The 22,820-nt window shown below is 39.8% G+C and overlaps 1 protein-coding gene across 3 annotated transcripts in view; it reads left to right on the forward strand.

Moving 5' to 3' along the window:
- Nucleotides 1–22,820, forward strand: part of rbks (ribokinase) — a 47,250-nt gene that overhangs the window by 14,693 nt on the left and 9,737 nt on the right. For all 3 annotated transcript variants that reach the window (XM_047345096.1, XM_047345095.1, XM_047345097.1), the window contains exons 3-8: nt 1,864–1,996; nt 3,031–3,094; nt 3,493–3,555; nt 6,099–6,263; nt 14,235–14,326; nt 22,177–22,365. In XM_047345096.1, the coding sequence (XP_047201052.1) occupies nt 1,864–1,996; nt 3,031–3,094; nt 3,493–3,555; nt 6,099–6,263; nt 14,235–14,326; nt 22,177–22,365 (706 nt within the window). The remainder of the gene's footprint in view (nt 1–1,863; nt 1,997–3,030; nt 3,095–3,492; nt 3,556–6,098; nt 6,264–14,234; nt 14,327–22,176; nt 22,366–22,820) is intronic.

Genomic DNA, 22,820 nt, shown 5'->3' on the forward strand with positions numbered 1-22,820 from the left:
TTGGATCAGATATAGCTTGGAAAGAAAAAAAAGTGTAGCAAGCACTTTGGTAATTTATTTTATTTCATTTGGTATTTCATGGAAACCCCTTTGTTACAGTTACACAGTTTGTAAGCGATAAAAAAGTATTTTGTCCTCAAAGGTGTGACGGTTTCATCCAAAAAAGTATGTTAAGTTGTTACTTGTCTTCAAGATTAAAAACAGAATAATAAAATTTTTTGTTCCCCAATTTCTTTTTGTATTTTAAGTCCACCCTGGAAAAACATCAAACATTAAAAGGTAAAAAGTATAAGATACATCCTCAAGAGTTTATTGTTGGTTTAGCTCAGCTTTTCTTGACTTAATTTAGCTTAGCCTATCTATGGTTAGCTTTGATTAGCTTAGGTTAGCATAGCTTAGCTTTGTTTAGCCTAGCTTTTTGTTGCTTTATGTGGCTGAGTGTAGCCTAGCTTAGCTCTACCTAGCTTTTTTTGTTTAGCTTATTAGCTATTTTTTCTTAGGCTAGTTCAGTTTAGTTCAGTTTATCCCAAGAGCTAACTGACATTTTCCTTTAAAGAAACCAAATGTAAAAGTAATAAGTTATTGTTAAGACAATTGTAGATTGACTTTATATTTGACTATTTTTTTATGATTTTGCTGCTTCACTTTATTTCCAGTCCAGCAGCTTAGCTATGTAATTGCTAACAGTAGTCATTTATCTTCACCCAGACATTAATGCACCTTTCCTCTTATACGTACTAACTCTACATACGTTGTTATTCTATTTTAAAGACATAAGGAGTGTATTTTAGCAATAAATTGTAAAATAAATTTCCGGGTCTTACATAGTTTGGGTTGGTTTTGTTTTGTAATTGTTGTATTCATTAGCCTTTTAAACAATGTTTATATAAAAGATAAAGTGTTCTGCAAACTCTAAGCTTCTTGATGTGAAAATGTATCCATAAGTTGGAGGAACTAGGAAAACCTTTCAAAAGCTAATTTATGTGTTAAAAATACAAGTTGGTGTGTGTGCTTTTATGTGCACAGCCTTTGTTCTTTTTCCTTTTTAGATGCATTTCAGCCTAACTGATCTGGCGTCCTGTTAACTTGAGATTTGTTTTCTTTTTTTACTGTGTTTTCACACACTGGTGCAAAAACACAAAGCTTTTAAAAAAAAGAAAAAAAAAACAAGCTGCTCAGTTACTGGAAATCCTGTGATTGAGTAAATTTACAGAAACAGCACACCTGTCACAAACATGCTTATACCCATGTGTGAAGAAATGCACCAACATTGTGAAAAACAAGTTTATGACACCAATTTGCTACCCACAATTCCTGTGGCCCCAGGCCAGTAGTGCCCAGGGCCAAACCACACAGCCCTGACATCTAGCAATAAGGCTTTCTGTTGTCTCACCCCTATGTTACTCACCACCTATTCCAAGTCTTGAGATTGGTGCATTCAGTGGATAGACAGCTTCTCCTATGCCCACCTGTGGCATATCATGCTCAAGGGTAGGGTTGGACTTTACCAGCCAATGAGTCAGGTTTTGCTGTCGTGGCCTGTAACAAGTTGAGACATCTATGAGGTTTGCTTGTTGCATCATTTGTAAATTTGGATATGGCTGCATGGGATTACTCAGATAAGTAAAATAGTCCTTCTTTGAGTGATGAAGCAATTTCCAAATCCACATTCTATCTTACGTTGGTTGTTCTTTTTTTCCTGTGGTTGTGTTATTTCCCATTTCTTTATCCATTTGAACAATGCTTACATTGTGCTGAACTGTTGCTTACAAGCTGACAATCAGCAGATGTTACAGAAAACATTTATTTAACCCTTTTCACAAATTTTAGTTATAACTGAATGGCAGAATGTTTTCCTCACAGCCAGGCACCAAGGCTACCGAAAGCAGGAGAAACCATCCATGGTCACAAGTTCTTCATTGGCTTTGGAGGGAAAGGAGCCAACCAGTGCATTCAAGCAGCCAGACTAGGGGTCAAGACTGCCATGATCTGCAAGGTATGAAAAGGACATAAACTTCAATCAAATCCAGGTGCTCGTAAATTGGATAAGTGTGGGCTGAAGTATTCTTTGGAATACGTCTTAGTTGTTTCAATTGAAAAATAAGTATTTTTACTTGTTCAACTTTTATCTTGTTCCTTTTTTTTGTCTCACTTATTTCAAATACCCAACCATCTGATACCATGGTCCACCAACTTAACAACTCCAACAAATCTTTTAGCTTCGTTCCCACTTCACAACATCAACTGTCCATGCCTCATGTTTTCATGATCAATACCATAGCGCATGCATTTGCCCACCCACGCTTCTGCGCTTTCAAACAAGCCTATTCCCAAACCATACAACCTCAAGTCTCCAATCAGCAAGCTCTGCGCGGCCTTTCAACCTGAGCACTAAAGCGCCAAAGCCCCACCTCTGTCAGAACAAAGAGGCCCAATCGATAACAAACTGGTGCGGAAGGAGCTCTCCGGGCATGGGGAGAACCCAAAAATAGACACCCAGGCTTGTCAAAAAAACATCCAAGACGAAAAGCCGCTCTTCAAAGAGAACGGGGCCAAGCAGCCAATACCATCCCAATCCACTATCACAGGCAGCTAGAAATGCTCACATTCAGGCACGTTTTTTTAGAAAGTGTGGGTTCGAATTGGAAGCCTCAGGGCAAGGTGGGGACCCCTTTCACAACCCCAAGTAGCTACAGATGTGGACATCCCAAAGCGGATAAGGAAAAGAGGGGAAGGAGGGAATGAAAACGATAGCGAGGTGGGCTTGAAGAGGCGTTAAGGCGGGGTTATCGTATCTTCAAGGCTTGGCGCAGCTGGTCGTGTGTTTGCGAGTGTGTGCATGTTTGGCTTTTGTTTGTTCGTTTTTGCACATTTTCGGCAACGGCACCATGCCAGTATGCTGGCAGGGCACACGAAAATCCAGCCCAACTGAGATTTGAGTATTTCACTTTTCAAAAGTTGCCGCTAACCAAGTCTGACCCTACTTGACACTCTCTTTGTTGGAATCGTTTTGCTCTCAATCTCCTCTAGGTTGGTAAAGACTTCTTTGGAGACAATTATATCCACAACTTCAAGGAGAATGATGTACACACAGGTAATATCTTTTGTTTTGTTTTCTCCCAACACATGTAATATTGGTTACCATTTTCATGGTGCACTACAAAAGGCTCCTATTCAAATCAACATTTTTTTTTTTTGCAATTTTGGATTCTTCTTTTGTATATTTAGAACACACCAGCAAGTTTGCTTCATTGTAGTGGCCAATTATTGTAACCTATTTCTAACAAAGCATCTTTTTAAATATTGTACTTTGCTCCTTGTAACGTGTTATCGTTCAAATGCTCAAATAGCAAATGCTAGGAACTGCAATTCTGACATTTTGTCTTCCATAAGTATATGAAAAACATCTGGGATTGGATTAGATTTGCTTTGCAGTAAAAACAAACAATTGACGTGTTTAAACATAGCCACTTTTTTTCTTTTCTGTCTTAGACTTTGTTTGGCAGACTTCAGATGCAGCCACAGGAGCTGCTTCAATCACAGTCAACGATGCAGGTAAATGGTTGTGCCGCTAACCTGTACTGCCCTGCTGAGATCCAAAAAGCTCTTTGAGTTGGAGAAATGATTTCATGCATGCACAGCCAAGAGTACCTGTAGGCTATCAGCAGTCTTTTTTCTACTATAACACACATGCATACACACAATACACCGTGTATGTCTCTACATTTAAGTAGTTTCAATAGGTTCACAGTCAGTGAAAAGATCTTATTCTTCGTTAGATAAAGATCTTCAATTTTCATTCTCTTCTTTGTAAATCTGAGTTAAAGTGAGACAAAATCTGTTAAATATTGCTTGTTTATATGCCTAACTTATGCTCATCAATTCAAAATTTATTTTAAGCTAAACTGTTATAGAGTACTTTAAAATACATTCTGCAAACTAAAAACTGCTGGTACACAGTTGCCTAAAAAATCTTGGTTCTCATAATTATCTTTTCCTCTCAACATATTGAGTACATTTTGTGGATACATTGAGAGTTTATTTTTTTGGGTTTTAATGTTCACCATTGCCTTTGTTCTTATGGCTTTGGATATTCTTCAGAGAATTGGTCCTGAATATTTGAAACCAGTTCAAATTTGTTCATACTGTATCAAGAGTTTAAAGGAAAAGCACCCCAAGCACTCAAAAATGCACTGTCTATGCATATGCTTATAGGAAACAATTAGATTAAATTTGTTTTTAAATGTACACCTACATCCATAACATTATAGCCATTGACAGGTGGATTAACAAATTATTTCTTCATTATTGAAAATTAGTGGTTTAAATATATTAGACAGCATTTTTTCTTTAAAGTTGGGTTAGAAGCATAAACATGGGCAAGTCTATGGATTGGAGTGAGTTTGACAAGGACCAAGTTGTGATTGCTTAACAACTTGGTCAGAGCATCTCCAAAAGGAACGGTAAAGAACCAGTGACAGGGTCATGGATGGTCCAGGTTCATTGATGCATTTGGGGAGTAAGTGCTAACCTATATAGTACAATCCAGCATGCGAGAACTTGAGCTACAGATGAGCTCAAGTTACTCAAGATGTGAGTCCACCAGGCTGGTCTGATGATTTTGTTTTCATTTACTTCATGTAGATATGCAGGTGCATGTACATTATTTACAGCAGAAATACTTGGCACCAGGGTGCACTATGAGAAGTAGGTAAGTCAGTAAAAGCAGGATGATGCTTTGGGAAAGGTTCTACTGGGAAACTTTGCCATCCATGTAGGTGTGAAATTGTTTAGAAATGCCTTTCTAAGCATTGCTGAAGATCATGTTCACACAGAAACTGTATACCCTTATTGCTCCAGCCTACTTCAGCAACCTAATGCACCCTGCAACAAAGCAAAAATAGTGTAAAAATTAGTTTCAGTAGCACAACAAAGTGTTTAAGATGTTGACCTGGCCTCCAAATTCTGAGGAATGTGGTGGATAACGAAGTCGGAGAAATGGATGCACCACCTTGCAACTTACAGGACCTACAGGATCTGCTAACATTCTGATTCCAGATACCACAGCACTCCTTCCTGAGATAAGTGGAGTCAGGTCTAGGCTTTATTGGCAGCTAAAAATGAATCAACACACTATTTGGCTGGTGGTCATAATGTTATGCCTGGGGGGTGTAGGTCAGATACATAGCCTGTCTGTCCTTAAACCAAACATTTATGTACAGTCATGACATGATGATGCACTGATTTTACTGTCATTATTATGACATAATTACTGCAAGGTTCCCAAGTCATGTGGCTGCAAAATAAGCCCAAATCATCACCCGTCCACCACTATTCTTAAGAGAAGGTATAAGGTGTTTTTGCTGAAATGCTTTGTTTCTTCCATACTTGGAGCTATGCATTGTGGACAAACATCTATGTACAAGCCATGCTTATTCATTAATTTTTCTAATTCTACTTTAATTAACTTGAAGTAGAATAGAACAAAAGATAGAGCTCTTAGTTTTTTTTACAAAACCACCAAGCATTGCATTGTCTGTCCTTGGGGTTAATTTGCTGGGATCTTCACTCCTAGGTAGACTTGTAAATGTCTTAAATGTATTCCACTTGTTAATAATCTTTCTCACTGTCGAATGATGGACCTTAAATTGTTTAGAAATTGTAATATAACCCTTTCCAGATTAATAGGCAGCAAGGCTATTTGTTAAGATCACTGCTGATGTTGCTCCAGCATGGCATTGTGTTAGGACGCACTTATACACCTGCTGATGCATTTGACAAGCAGCACTCAACTGATATTTTCTCTCTTAAATCCAATGGAAGCACTAAGAGTGTAATTGCTTCATTTTGGCTTAATCTTTGATTTGTAAATAATGACAGTGTGGAATCTATTGTGTGTTTTTTGTACAGGTGAGGATAGATTGAGGCACGATTTAAATAATCTTAAAACCTGGCATATCTCCTGATATGCAAAACCCTAGAATCTGAAGAGAGTACAATTTCTTTTTACCATGTGTGTATGGACTTGAGAGTTCATGTGGAGTTTAAAATGTGTCTGCATCTGTATCCTTACACGTTTTTTGCATTACCATGGGCAGGTGAAAATGCCATTGTTATTGTGGCTGGTGCCAACATGCTTTTGGGTGAAGAGGAGCTGCAGCAAGCTCTTCCTGCAATCAGAAAAGCAAAAGTGTTGGTGTGTCAACTGGAGATCAGTTCACAAACTTCCTTCCAGGCTCTGCAAATGGCTCATGACAACAAAGGTCAGTGTAAATATCACATGCAAAGACGGTACTTTTAATAATAAAATTTACTTTTAAATAAGGACACTGAAAGTGTATATTATAAAGCAGCGCAACCATGAGATTTATTCATCCAATCAGATATTTATTCTATATTTTGCCATGTTGGCTGGGAGTGTGTCAGGACAAAGCTTTTGGTCATCAAGGATTCATGTTGGGACAGTGGAGAAAAAATGGGTCCAAAACTCTGAGCCAAAAGGACTGATGGCACTTGCAATATAATCCACTTCTCCGGAGGCCATCTGGGTTTTTAGATGTGAGTGTAAACACTACATATAAATCTTCAGTGATGACCCGGTTGAGCCATCTTGGCACAAAAAACATTTTTAGAGTTACAAGTGACCGAACTTGGACAAAATGGTTGAGTTCAATAGCAATTTTTGAAACTTCACAAAATGAAAATTTGTATTTTTAAGGTCTGACATCTGTTTCATGATGGAGTTTAATTAACCAGCACAGCTGTTTTAAAAGCATCCATATCAGTACATCTCCGAGGAACAAATCATTTAGAGGACATATCTAATGTAAAAGATTTCATACCCTTTAATGTTTTAGAAGAATTACAGGTCATTGATAAAAATAAATTCTTTGAATATCACGTGAAAGTGAAATCTAACCAGTCCAAATTTAAGACTAAACAAATTTACAATTTTTTAAACTTCAACCCCTAAAGTACTTGTACTCGTACTCGTTGTCTTCCTCTTATCGACCGGGTCGCGGGGGCAGCAGACTCAGCAGAGACACCCAGACGTCCCTCTCCCCAGACACCTCCTTCAGCTCCTCCGGGGGGAGCCCAAGGCGTTCCCAGGCCAGCCAAGAGACATAGTCCCTCCAGCGTGTCCTGGGTCGTCCCCTGGGCCTCCTCCCGGTGGGACGTGCCTGGAACACCTCCCAAGGAAGGCGTCCAGGAGGCATCCGGTATAGATGCCCGAGCCACCTCAACTGGCTCCTCTCGATGTGGAGGAGCAGTGGCTCTACTCCGAGCCGCTCCCGGATGGCCGAGCTCTTCACCCTATCTCTAAGGGAGTGCCCAGCCACCCTACAGGAAGCTCATTTCAGCCGCTGGGACTCTTGCAGCCCTTCGGAGCCAGGTCTACCTGCCCTTCATTGCTCTTAGGTGCTGTGGATTGCAGGCTTTCTACTGTTCTCACTACGCTTACAAATGTACACTTCCAGGTGACAAACACGCACTCATACACACCCACTCAACACAAACACACTTATTTCTGAAAACGTGAGGCCTCCGTTGTTATAAATAGAAATAGATAGAAATAATAATAAGGCTTTGGGATTCCAGTAAACCACAGAGAGAGCCTTTCTCTACAAATATAGAAGACATGGAACAGTCATGAACCTTCCCGGGAGTGGCTGGCCTACCAAAAGGAGCACATCTATGACTCATTCTGGAGATCACAAAATAACCCTCTAAAACACTACAAGTCTTTACACTACTTTGGTAAAATGAAAATCCATGGGAGAAAATCTCAGCTCACTGAAAAGACCACCAAGAGCAGCAAAAAACATCTTGATGATCCCTAAAATCTTGCCGCAAAATATTGTGTGGACTGACAAAGGTAGAACATTTTGAAGGGTGTTCATCTCATTACATTTGCATTTACCAACAGTGAAAACCTTGGCGATAGGGTGACTGTCTGGGGCTGCTTTAATGCTGCAGGACCTGTACACTGTGCTCTAATTAATGGATCGCAAATAGAGGCAGTGTGATGCTTTTGGCAATGTTCTGCTGGTAAACTTTGGATGCTGCTTTCCATGCAGATGGTTTATTTCACACGTACCACTCACTTAAACACTGCTGAAGACCAATTATACCCTGTCATGGAAAAGGTATTGGCTTATAGCTGCGGACTCTTTCTGCAGCATAATGCTACATACCACAAAGCAAAAAATGGCTTAGGAATGGTTTGAGCAGCACAGCAACGTGTTTGAGATGTTGACTTGGCCTCCAAATACCCCATAATTAAATGCAATATGTATATTATGTAAATAATGCACTGAGCAAATTAATCCAATCCATGGAGGACCCACCTTGCATTTTGCAGGATTTGGAGGACCTGCAACTAAGCGAGCCCAGATACCACAGCATGCCTTCAGGAGTCTAGTGGTGTCCATGCCTCAATGGGTCGGGACTTTTTTGGAAGCAAAATATGGACCAACACTCTACACTGCATGTGCAATTATCAGACAAGTCTTAGTTTTGAGGATTATTTTTGATAATCACCAACTACAGTGCTCTCGGTTAATCCAAAATCGTAAGAAACATAAAACAGGAATGTTTGAGAAAGTAAAATCGAGGTTTTGGCTCTTTTAGGAGAATAGCTATATTTGCACAATTATTGGGCAACTATTATTGTGCATAGTTATTATGCAACTAAATGAAAAACACAGATTTTACCATCATCCTTTTTTTTATTGTCATTTATTTACGTGAGAATTATTAATAAACAACTCAAAACTTTTCGATAAACATAACAAAAAAGAGTTGTGACCAATATAGCCACCCTTCTAGGCCTTCCATTCATGGAGTCTGTCATTTTCTTAATGTGTTAATGGTCAACATTTTGTGCAGAAGCAACCATGGCCTTGCCAGACTCCGTTCAGAAAGATGTACTGTTTTCCTTTACCGTTTAAGAATTGCCCACAAGTTATTAATTAGGTTTAGGTCAGGTGAGGAAGGGGGCCATGTCATAGGTTTTTCATCTTCAAAACCTTTACTGGCTAACTACGCAGGGGAATATTTTGATGCATGTTGTGGATCATTGTCCTGCATAAAAATCATTGTATTTTTAAAAGATGCTGATTTTTTCCTGTACCACTGCTTGAGGAAAGTGTTTTCTAAAAACTGGCAGTAAGTTTGAGAGTTGATTTTGACCTTCAACCAGAAACGTTCCAACCATCTCACCTTTAATAATACTAGACCAACCGGTATCCCACTTCCACCTTGCTGACGTCTGACTTGAAGTGGAGCTCTGTGCCCATTATTGATGCAGCCATGTACCCATCCATCTGGTCTGTCAAGAGTCACTCATAGTTCATAAGTCCATAACACATCTCTCTTTCTTGGCCCAGTCTAGACACTTCAGCTTATGTTTCTTGTGCAGTGGTTGCCAGATTTCAGCCTTCCTTACCTTGGCCATGTCTTTGAGCACTGAACTTCTAGGTACTCCAGGTAGGTTGCAGCACTGAAAGATAATGGGTTCTGGGTAGCTTTACTCTTGATTCTTCTAAAATCCTTGGCATTTAATTTGCGTCTGTTTTTTCTCAACATGTTTCTTGCGATGCTGTTGACTATTTGCCACAAAACATTTGATGGTTCAATGATCATGCCCCAATTTCTTAGCAGTTTCAAAAGTGCAGAATCGCTCTCAGAGACATTTAGTAATTTTTGACTTTTCAGTGTAAATTAAATCTCTTTTTTGGCTCATTTTGCCTAAATAAAAGAAACTGCCTAATATGCACACCTTGATATAAGGTATTAACCTCCTTAGGCCACACCCTCCCTCATTACACAGATACACATCACCATGCTTAAATCCATTTAGCATTCAAGTTTATCCAGTTTGGAGTTAGAAAATATGCCTAAAGTAGGATATGGTGAAAATACACACTTGCCTAATAATTGTGCACACATTGCATTATTCTGGTCATAATGTTATGCTTTTCCATTCCCCAGTTATCACACGAAAACTTGTCATCTTCTGAATAAGCTTCTTGCTTGTGGCCCTAAAGCCCATTACGCTCTTCACAGATCTTCATTTTTTTTCTTTCATGTCTTTGACAGATTCATAGTCCTGCTGATAGCGGTGGAGATGTTGGAATGGAAATAATAAATTCTATAAACAGTTAATGTTTAATATACTTAAGGTCAGGGATACCTGATTGACAAATTCAGTTGTGCCCACACAGTCTGTTGAAAGCAGAATTCTTGTTTGTTTGTTGGTGATCAAATCTTTACTTATCATAATGGCATATGCAGTGGCATTTCTAGACCAAATTTACCAAGGGGGCTAGGGAGGGGTCCATGTTTTTTCATAGGGACACAGAACAAAAGGAGAAACAAAAAAAAAACAGGGAAATATTCATTGTTTAATATATTAACTGAGCCACGGAGCCACTTGCGGGTCCGAAGCTGCAGGTTTCATACCCCTGATCTAGCAGATGAAAACTGTGATCCTATCTCAATACGGCTGAATCTAAAAGTGCAACACCTTGATTTTTAATTCACTGTTAAAGGAAAACTGCAAAGGTAAAAAATTGAATTGTTCCAAGAGACCAATCAGTTACGGTTTCTGTGCCAGCACATATCATCATAAGAAAATGATTTAGTATTATGTCTTCAGCACAGGGGCCATAACGGGGGGCAGGGCCAGGTCTACCTGGGGGCTGGCCCCTGTTGGCCCCTGTCTTGAACCGCCCATGGGCATACAGTCATTTAAATCTGGTCAGGCTGCATTGAAATGTACCAAATAAATATTTGACATTTTCAATTTGCGTGGTTTTACACATAATGAAAGCAACATGTACATGTTGTCATGAAAGTTGTCCCAAAGTTATAATTTTCTGTTATTTCACTATAACAGTTTATACCAGGGGTAAACATTGCCCATGAACTCACTTTTAAAAGAGGATTCTTGACCTGTTTCATTGGAGAAGTTCCATTTTTAGGTCCCCACCCTCTGTCTTGTTCAACTCATCTGTCCACTTTTCTTTTGTCACAATGTTTCTTAGTTAATCATCTACTATTAGCAGCCCTCCACGTCACTGAGACGTCTTGGGAGACTGTCACCACTGTCATCAGAGACTGTCATCCATAATCACTCGCCACAGGCTGCCAGTATCAAAGAGTCGCAGCCGTAACCGTGTTGCAGATGGGATACCCAGATGGCCTCTCCGAATGCCCCACACCCCACCCACCCTCCACTTCATGTCAGCTTGGCATGAAGCACCAGAAGAAATGCAAGGCGAGCGCAGACGTTTGGCAAAGATGCCACCTCGACGTTGCTGCACCAGCGTGTTGCGTAAATGGAGTTCTCTGGAGGGAATGGGTGTTAATGGGTTTAATAACGCAGGGGTGAAGCAACGCTCAATTTACGCAAATGTCACCATCGAGCAACACTCGCTGTGGATGCCAGTTCTTAGAAAGTCTGGATAACCTGTGAAGAAAAAGAGTTTGATTTATGCCATTATTTAAAGGGAAAGTATGTAGAATTATTGTCACCAACCATTTAGTATCGAGAAGTTAATGGAAAAAACTCAGTTCATCTCATTCTTCTTCTGTTTTCACTCCTTTTTTCTCCTCTGCTTCCTTGTCTTAACAAAATGCTGCTTTTATATTTCTCACCAGATGCAATTAGAGCCTCTTTAAGCTCTTTCACATACTCACTGATGAGTCATCCCTTTTAGTGCGTGAATGTGTGTATACTTGTTCCTGTGTGTCTTACTGCTTTCTCTTTGGCCTTGTTTTCCATCCACCTTTCGTCCTAAACCAACCACGTCAACAATTTTTTTGTGTTTTCTAAAAACTCCTCTGGCTGCTCTCTCAGCTTATGCGCAAAAAGACTTTGAACCAGCCAACATTAAAAAGCCCAGAGTCATGAAACACAAACGCACATGTGCCCGGCTTCCAGACGTGACTCAGTACTCACACATCCCAGAGTTGCCACATCTGTCCTAGCAGCTGTGAGTGTGTGTGTGTGTGTGTGTGTGTGTGTGTGTGTGTGTGTGTGTGTGTGTGTGTGTGTGTGTGTGTGTGTGTGTGTGTGTGTGTGTGTGTGTGTTGGTTAAGTGGTTTCATTAACACCTGGTGAGAAAAACAAAGCAACCTGAGACAGACAGATACGTCAGTCTGTGTGACGTGCAGACACCCCATGCATTAGTGGATAAGGGATTTCATTCAAGCTGCTCCTGCGTGAATATTAGTGAGATTCCTTCCATGGATGTCTTGCATATGTTCTTCTCATGCAAACTAAACACCTGCACAATAAAGTGACTAACCTTGCGCGTAGCAGCTGTTTTGTCTTCAGGAACAAAACATAATAATATGATTATTGAGGATAGCTTGAGTAATACAACAATATCAGGTTGTGTCTTAACAATGTACAGTTCAATTCTCATTAGCTCATATAATGTTATTAGCTCCTAATAGCAAGTCAGCTAAGGTAACAGCAGCTGATATGCTAACAATAGCTAATTTGCTGTTATTAATTCACGTGCTACCAATGGCATGTAGGCGAACATTACTTAGTACTACTGGCTATGCTTACAAACAATTTATATTCTATTATTGATTAATATGCGAACATTAGCTAATATGTTAACATAACATTACCTAACCCCTAATTCTCCCAAAAGGGTGCTCTATTAATTAAGGATGGGTGGTTTGAGATCTTACAGTATGATTACCTTAAGTAAAAAATACTACTTTTATGTGGTATTAACACATTTCCTTCTTACACAATTAACTCTGAAGTGTACATCATTTGATCACCTGCTAAACCTGGCTGCCATAGATTATTTTGGACATGTTGAAAAATTTCACAGCATGAGCACCGCAGCTGTCACACACCAGGTACTACTTCATATGTACACCACTGCTACAACATGTACACATCGGCTGCTTAAATATCCAATAACTCAACATAAGTTAATCTCATGCCACACTATGTAAATGCTCTGTCTGCTATGAAGATTCACTCACCTCAGGATGTGAATTCTTGAAACTAAAACTGACTTTATCAGCTAATAATTGTCTGACCCCTTGGTGGCACTCATAAAGCATTTACAACAGTCAGTTGATCCATAAATATAGAAAATAAACAAAACGGTGACATCACAGCAAATGTAATTAACCCTGTCCTAACACAGCTGAACACCGTCTACACCCTTGATCCCAATACACAAACACTATTTGACTCATAAGCCAGAGACATAACTTTCCAGAGTTTGCACACTAGTCTTGAAAAGTAGTCAGTCCAAAGTTAAAATAGGAAGAGTTGGAAGAGTTGCGTATCCTTGAATCATGAGTGCAAATACAGTAGAATTATTTCATGTCCATTGAAATAGACATTATTTCCACTTTTACTTGCCAGCACCCAACCATCCACCTCAAAGTGCCAGGTGGCCAAAGCCCTGCACAAACCCACGCATCTGCTCTCTTCTGAGCCCACGCAAACACACACACACACACTTCTGCACAACAGACTTTGATGTCATCAGCGCTGATATGTATATTTCCTTCAGACTCTCAGACTTGCGCAAGGCTTTATTTTGTACACAGAGATATTGGAATTAATCGCCTCGTCAGGCTAGGCTTATCCTCGCACATACACAGAAATCGCGGTATTAGAAGCATTAATGCTCTCTGCTCATGAATATGCATCAGTGATTTCAAGCACATACAGAGGATTACTTGTGACACACAAATTCACTCCCGTATACACAGAGGGTCACAACTCACATAACACCCACACACAGACATACACATATATACATGGTTATAAACACACCTCATGTTGAAGTCTTTCCCCTCATGCAAACCTGCAAAATGCTACTAGATGTGAGGTCTTTTTACCGTTTATTCTTTTGTTTGTCACCGAATGCTAATTTAATTGTTTAAAGGGTTTCTTTTTATAGCAGCTTTTCCACTTGAGCTTTGCTTTCCAGAGCAACCCCCAGCGGTCGCCTGCAAGCCTTTGTTCCCACTGAAGGTTTAATTAAGGTGTCTTGGCAGCGAGATTCAGAAATAGAGGAGACAAAAGATCTCATTGAGTGAAAGTGTTAAAATCCTTTCAAAAACAAGCTGACAGCTGGATAACTGGCTGGATTATTTTGAACATTTACATTTTTCAGGCTCTGTTCAACCTGTCAATTCTGACGTTTGTCAATGAAACGGACCGTTTTTGTTTTTCGTTGCAGTAAAGACAATCTTCAACCCTGCGCCGGCCGTCCCTGACTTGGATTACAGTTTCTACAGAGCATCGGATGTGTTTTGCTGTAATGAGTCTGAGGTGAGGAATCACACACACACAAAACTTACTGTGTGGAAAACATTACTATTTATACCTCCACGCACAATCACTCTATCTTCCTCAGACATGCATGCAGTAAAAAACTGAAACTGCCATACAAAGCAATTAGGGATGCACAATATGTCTTCATTAACATCGGTATTGGCCGATGTTAGTCATGTTTTAACATATCAGTATCGGCCGCGTAAATAAAACTGAGCCGAAATTATCAACCAAAGCTAATTCCCATCTTTTTGCCATTTGTGTTTGTAGAAGGCGAGGGGGTTGGCCATGTGGTATTTGTTTGGTCATGTGACAGTAATGCAGCGTAGGATTAAGGAGTGTTTAACTGAAAGCAGAGAAGCAATGTCAGTGGTGTTGTTGTTTCTTCACGGTGTGGAAAGGGTAGCAAAATATATATAATATTGCTAAACAGCAATATTAAAATCATATATATATATATACATATCTACACTCTCCGGCCTCTTTATTAGGTACACCTGTCCAACTGCTCGTTAACGCACATTTCTAATCAGCCAATCACATGGCAGCAACTCAAGGCATTTAGGCATGTAGACATGGTCAAGATGATCTGCTGCAGTTCAAACCGAGCATCAGAATGGGGAAGAAAGGTGATTTAAGTGGCTTTGAATGTGGCATGGTTCGAGCTGATAGAAAGGCAACAGTAACTCAATTAACCACTTGTTCCAACTAAGGCATGCAGAAGAGCATCTCTGAACGCACAACACGTCGAACCTTGAAGTGGATGGGCTACAGCAGCAGAAGACCACACCGGGTGCCACTCCTGTCAGCTAAGAACAGGAAACTGAAGCTATAATTCGCACAGGCTCACCAAAATTGGACAATAGAAGATTGGAAAAATGTTGCCTGGTCTGATGAGTCTCGATTTCTACTGCAACATTCGGAAGGTAGGGTCAGAATTTGGCGTCAACAACATGAAAGCATGGATCCATCCTGCCTTGTATCAACGGTTCAGGGTGGTGGTGGTGGTGTAATGGTGTGGGGGATATTTTCTTGGCACACTTTGGGCCCCTTAGTACCAATTGACCATCGTGTCAACGCCACAGCCTACCTGAGTATTGTTGCTGACCATGTCCATCCCTTTATGACCACAGTGTACCCATCTTCTGATGGTTACTTCCAGCAGGGTAACGCGCCATGTCATAAAGCATGAATCATCTCAGACTGGTTTCTTGAACATGACAATGAGTTCACTGAACTCAAATGGCCTCCACAGTCACCAGATCTCAATCCAATAGAGCACCTTTGGGATGTGGTGGAACGGGAGATTCGCATCATGAAAGTGCAGCCGACAAATCTGCAGCATCTGTGTGATGCTATCATGTCAATATGGACCAAACTCAAGTTCTGATGCTGTAGCCCATGAGTTTGTTGTGTTATCAAAAATTTTATTCTTCATACTTGTAGCATGTGGTTATTCAGTCTTTAGTTGGCTTTTTGTCAATGTGAACCAATCTGCCCTTTTTCCTCTGACCTATAATGTCAACAAGGCATTTTTGTCCACATAACTGTCGCACCTTGAACTGCAGCCATCAGACGATCTCCAAACAGCAACATTTAAAGAAAACTGTAAGATGTGAGTTGAAAATAAATCTTTGAACAGATGCATCTGCACTTTCTGGGCCATGAACCCCTGTCAGTACATCTATAAACAGTTTTTTTTCATCCATTTAAACTCACAGCTATGATGAAGACAAAAAGTATGTCTCTAGAAAATGTACGCCAAGTCATACTGAGTTCTAACTGTCAGGCAATGATAGACAGGCAGCAGGGGGCGGGAACAGATGGGAATGGTAGTAAAACAACAGGGCAGATGTGCTCTTTGGCGGAGTTAGTCACCACCCTCTGGGGATGAAGTTGATGTCAGTTTAACTGGGTTTCATTATTTGATGTGGTGATGTGGGGCGTCGAGGTGCTGTCGCCAGGTGTGGGAACATGAAAGGGAGAGTTGACAAAAATAAATATGTCTCATCTCTTTTCTCCTCCTGATTGTCAGGTCATGGAGGTACTGTCATATTATTTATTGTGCAGGGGGAAGAGGTTGAAAAAGCTCTAAAACATCCCACTTAGAGGTAGGTGTTTGTCATGCACTGAGATGGTTTCAGAGCATTCTTGATCTAGTTAGGGATGCTGAAATATATTCTATGATATTCTATGATAATGAGTGAGTACAAATGATATCCCAGATGTCCCACACAGTCAGAAGGATTCAATAGAGAAAAAAAAGTTGCACCACTCTTCTTTAATGTTTTTCCTGGACAGAATGGGCTCCATTGAACTCCAAAGGTCTCCATCTGATTGTGTTGATGCACTCTCAGGCCCCACTGCCAATTGTTAGCAAGCTCTGAACTGGTGGTAGCATGCATTTGTTGCACCTTTCTTTGCCTTTGCAATAGTGTTTCTGTCAATCTGAAAATAATTAGTATTCACACACTCCGAACTTTTTCTGCTTTTGTCCCATTACAATTACAAATTTCAATTTTAGTGGGATTTCATCAGACACAAAGTAACATACTTTTTAAGCAGAAGAAAATGATACTGTTTCAAAATATGTATGTGCATACATACTTATCTCCTCTTGATCTGATACCTCTAAATAAAATTTGCCGTGCCTGCAAAACTCTGCAGACAATTGGTTAAAAACGAAAAGTGAAACTACAAACCAACCAGGACGTGGACGTTCGCCCAAAGTAATAGGCCAGGAAAGAAGAGCGTTAATTAGAGAAGCAGCCAAGAGGTTCATGGTAACTCCAAAGAAGCTCCAGAGGTCCACAGCTCAAGTCGGATGATCTCTTGACATGACAGCTATTAAGTTTGCTCTTCATTATTTTGGCCTTTATGGAAGAATGAAAAAAGGAAAGCCAATGTTGAAAGAAAGTCATGGAAGATCCTGTTTTAAGGGAACACAAAACATGAAGAAGCTGCCCTGGTCTAAACTCATTGGCCTACTTGCAAGACACTTTGTGTGGAGAAATAAAACAATGCAGGTCACTGCACATCACCCTGAGTGCACCATCTACATAGAGAAACATGGTGGTGGCAGCATAATGCTGCGGGGGTACTTTTTTTTAACATGGACAGGGAGGCTTGTTTGAAATGATGGGTATAGATGGATTTAGCTAAATACAAGCCAATTCTGGATGACAATCTGTTGCCGCTGTAAAACACTTGGAATGCAACTATATTCATGTGTTAGAACTATCCAGATAAAGTTCAGATTGAAATCCAATTGAGAATTTCTGGCAAGACGCTTTCCATCCAATCTGACAATTTTGCAGAGGTCCCCATATGTGCAAAGCTGGAAGAGACATCCCCCAAAAGACGTAAATACAAATGCACAACACAATATTCTGTTTGTTGACTGTTAAAAATGGTTTAAAAATCAGCTGGCACTTCACTCCACTTCACAATTATGTACTACTTTGTGTCGGTGTGATGTATTATGTACAGTACATTGTTTGTGACTTTAATGTATCAAACTGTGAACATTATCAAGGAATATAAATACTTCTTCAAAGCACTGGATTGACTTTCCTCCCTGTGTGCTTCTGTTACATTTTACACTAAGCAATAATTTCTGGCATTTGCACAATGATATGGCAACAGACTTTCTAAATTATGGAGATTGCCACTTGAAAGGTCTGAATTTTCCTTCTAGATTTATAAGCAGAAGGGTAATTTAATTAAGAGATGATTTAATAAATAATCCTGCTAGCTCAAGCTTCTAAACACTGACTTTATTATTTATTATTGTTAAAATTAAACTGCAACATATAAAGTATTTTATTTTTACATCTACATTTTTTGAAGTGATAAAAACAAAACAATGTTAATAAAAAAACCTGTACCAACCGCCTTGTTTTGTTTCTAATGTATAAACATGGACCTTCCTTTAAATACACCCACATTGTCAACAGATTTTTACTGCATATGCTTTAAAGAGAACAAGGTCCTCTTGTTTTTGTGCATGGACACACACACACACACACACACACACAAACGTTGGTATGCCTGAACTGTGAGGGAGCGGTAATTCTGCACATATTTCTGAACACAGAGGGAGGTAGATTGATTCCTTGCCCTGGTGTGAAGCCGATGACTAACATAACAGCTCTTTTTCTCCTTTGGCGTTCGAGTTGGCTGTGGGCTCTGAAAGCACCAGTTTATTTTTGAGCTGTCCCAGATCAGCACTAACTCTGACTCTCTGACAGATCTCAGTTTGGGTGAGTCTAAGGGGGTAGATCCACACACGTGTCAGCTGCTTGTTGACTCTCCCATCTGATGCTGTAGCCGACATGCGCCGTGCACAGGTGTGTCTCACGGAGACGTGCCCCTGTTCTGTGTATGGAGGAGACAAAGAAAGGCTTTAGGATGACAAAGTACAAGGCACTCTGTGATCCTCAGCTAACATACCATGCAGATGGGTTTTATAGTCAGGGAAACCACCTTTTATCTTCACCTAAGGACCACCAGATCTGACACAGATCTAACACACAGACTTTAAATCATTACAGCAAAAAGACCACATAGAGTCTTTCAGAATCAGCTTTATTGGCCAAGATTGTGTGCACAAACAAGGAATTTGACTTTGTTTTCATGCACTGACAGCATACAGACATTAAGTATAAATATATAAACATTAGAGGAGATAAAATAAACTGACTGATCAGCAGCAGCCTCACCTGCTGCTGCTGATCAGTCAGGAAGCTGGTGATCCACTGACAGGTAGAGGCCAGTCTTGTGAGCTGGATGAGGTTTTGTTGGAAAATGTCTAAGTTCATGGTAATGTAGGCCAACCTGAAGTCAACGAACAGAAGCCTAGCGTACATCTCTGGGTGGTCGAGGTGGTGGAGGATGAAGTGTAGTCCCAGGTTCCAGTCCATTCATCAACTGCCAACCTGTTTGCTCGATAAGCAATGGGGTCCAGCAGGGGGCCTAAAATGTCCTTAAAATGCCTCAACATCAGTAAAGAATTTCAAGTCCACTGACATCAAGGTGGCAGATACGTAGTCATTTAATCCTGTGATAGTGCGTTTCTTGAGGATCGGGATGATGGTAAGGTGCTTGAACAGCTCCAAAGACTTGTTGAAGGTCTGAGTGAAGATGGGGCCCAGTTAGTCAGCCCATGTTTTCTGGCATTAGTGGGAAATACTATCAGGGCCTGGAGCTTTGCTGGTCTTCTGATGCTGAAAGAGCCCATGTACAACTGATGTGATTCCTGAACAATCACCCAACTCGATGTCCTAATATGTAAAATATATGTATAACATTGATGCCAGTTTTATTATTTTTATTTTATTTGTCCAGTTCGCAGTCATAGGCCACTGTTTTTGGTTTCAAAACAAGAATACAGTGCACTTCAAAATAATCAGTACCCTTTATACTTTTTCTATATTTTGTCACATAGCAAACCTATTTGCAGGGAATTTTTAATGATACAGTGGGGAGTACAAGTATTTGATACCCTGTGGATTTTTCAGGTTTTCCCACTTGCAAAGCATGTAGAAGTCTTTATTTTTTATCATAGGTACTCTTCAACTGTGAGTGATGGGATCTGAAAACCTGAAAGGTGTGGCCTGCATTTGTTTCCATCATCCACTGGTTCCACACTGTAGAACCACCTTTCACTGTAATTACATCTGCAGGTCCTGTGGGCTGTTTCTCTCCCAGCTTTGCACATGTAAAGACAAAAATATTTCCCCATTCTTTAGTTTCTGTAGACATTAATTTTCAAGTTTGTCCACACATTTTAAATTGGATATACACTAACGGTCAGGAGTTTTAGAGCGCTTTTTAACATTTAATGGTTTTCTTTATGTTTATGACTCTTTAAATTGTATGTAGATTCTCACTGAGGGCATCAAAACTTTGAATGAACACAGGCAATTATGTAGCAAACAAAAAATTGTAATAGAGCTTAAAATGTGTTTTATATTTTAGATTCTTTAAATGGCCGTCTCCCAATGAACATCTGGGAAGTTCTTTAAAGACTCTTTGGAAAACCATTTCAAGAGACCACCTCATGAAGCTCATGGAGAGAATGCTAAGGGTGCAAAGCAGTAATTAGGTGACAATTTGGAAGAATCTAAAATATTCAAGGTTTATGTTTATGTTTAGAGTTATTTTACACTTTTTGTTTACTACATAATTCCATGTGTGTTCATTTACAGCTTTGTTGCCTTTGGTGAGAATCTACAATTTAAATAGTCATGAAAATAAAGAGACCCATTAAGTGAGGAAGTGTATCTAAAACATTTGGCCGGTAATGTAGGTCTAGGATTTGACTAGGCCATTCTAACATATGGATTTCCTTTGATCTAAACCCTTCCATTGTAGCTCTGGCTGTTTGATTTAGGTGGTTATCCTACTGAAAGGATAAATCTAACAGCTAGAGCTATAATGGAATGGTAAACTTGACACCAGTTTCAAGTCTTTTGCGGCTTCTAACAAATTTTCCTCCAGGATTGTCTATAATCTCCATCCATGTTTCCATGAACACTGAGCAGCTCTCCTGTCCCTGCTGAAGAAAGGCTTCCCCACAGCATGACGCTGCCACCACCACGATTCACTGTGTGGAAGGTTTGTTCAGGATGATATCATGTGTTAGTTTCCCTCCATTTTTTTCAGGGAGGACAAGAAGTTTGCTTTTGGTCTCATTTGACCAGAGCACCTTCTTCAACAAGTTTGCTGATTGACTCTATTAGGTGAGTTCCGAAGGCAATTAGTCCAAAGGATTTTTGTTTTAGAGTTATCAAAGTAAATTGGCTAAATCCAAATACATGCCAAACATTTTTGATTTTCATTTGTGAAAACGTGTTGAACACCACACATGCTGTTTCTTCCACTTCACAATTATAATGTACTTTGTGTTGGTCTTTTCTATAAAAATAGCAGAAAAGTGAATTTAGCGTTTGTCCTTCAGTGTGGCATCAAAGAATCAAAACTGACTGAATACCTCCCTCATGGTCAGCAACCGTTTTGGACTCAAAAGTCTGCAACTGTAATCTTTTTTAAGTGCAACATACCAGAGACGTTTTACCTTTACTCATACTGTATGAGTAATGTAACTGTAGAATTGAATAATGCTCTAGCTTTAATATTTATCTAACATCCAGTGCAGTGGTAGAAATAATTAGTAATTGTGTTGCAGCGCTGCTTACCTCAACAGAGAAATTATTACAACCGCATGCTGAGCACAGCAAACAAGACTGTGCATGTAATTTAGCATTTTAGTAAGGACAGCATTAATCTGCATGCAGAAAAGGCAGCTTTTTTGTGGAAAGAGTAACAAACAGGAGCTCCAACTTAGCAAAAATGAATCCTGAGGAAAACTGCCACAGTTCCAACCTTCTGTGATGCTTGTTGGGTCCTTGCATTGTCACTCTTTTATTGAGCTGGAGCCGGATGAAGTCATAGGATCTTCTGTGGAAGGATTTGAGGCCTGCAGACTGTCGTCGAATTTTAAAAATCCTGCACAGACAATGTTTTATGGGTCTGTCTGACCACGGCCTCTGTGTAATTAAGAGACTCATAACAATGAGCAGCTACTAATTAGAGATGTGTTGACATAAATGGTTGTAATATATTTAACTCTGTTTATTAAATGACAAAAGACAGAAAATAAAGCTTTTCTGACTTGCACATTAAACAGAACGTGCTGCTTACTTATCTTTTATCTCTGGGAATTTCCCTAACACAGCATTTTTCCCAGCATGGGTTTTTCTGTAAACTTTAATTTTAATTCCTAACCTGTGACTAACTTCTCTCCTTGAAATGCTGACTGATTTGTCCCGGTTACCTCCTTGCAGGCAGAGCTGCTGACCGGTTACTCAGTGAATAATGTGGAGGACGCTCATCATGCCGCTCAGGAACTGCTGAGGCGAGGCTGTGCAGCGGTCATCATCACTTTGGGACCCCAAGGCTGTGTGGTGCTCAAGGCACAGGATAAAACTTCAACCCATGTACCGTCTACTGCGGTCAAAGCAGTGGACACGACAGTAAGAAAAAGACACAGTTACAAAGACACAACAGTTAAAAAGACACAGACCATACACAGCTCCTTGTGAATGTGGATCGTACACCTTGAACGTTTTTGTACATTTTGTCATATTACAATGTGTACTTTTCAATTTTGCAAGGAACTGTACATTGATATATCATTTTTTTTATTTTTATTAATTTTGTTTTCTAAACATAAAATAATCTACTGTATTTAAGCCTTTGGGCTCTTCTCGATAGCTGCAAGTCCAAAATGTATTTTATAAGCACTTATGCTTTATTAAAGCTGCCAACAACAACTTTTTATGTCTATAATCAAAAACATTGTCAGAATGAAAAGGTTTGTGTTAATTTGGAGTAAATACTGAAGAGAATCCTTTCTGGGTCATCAAACATTTCCACTCTAATTAGTTAAAAACAAAACAAAATTGAAAAAACCTCAGCTCAGGCAACA

Source organism: Girardinichthys multiradiatus, chromosome 19, assembly GCF_021462225.1.
Source record: "Girardinichthys multiradiatus isolate DD_20200921_A chromosome 19, DD_fGirMul_XY1, whole genome shotgun sequence".
Taxonomy (NCBI): domain Eukaryota; kingdom Metazoa; phylum Chordata; class Actinopteri; order Cyprinodontiformes; family Goodeidae; genus Girardinichthys; species Girardinichthys multiradiatus.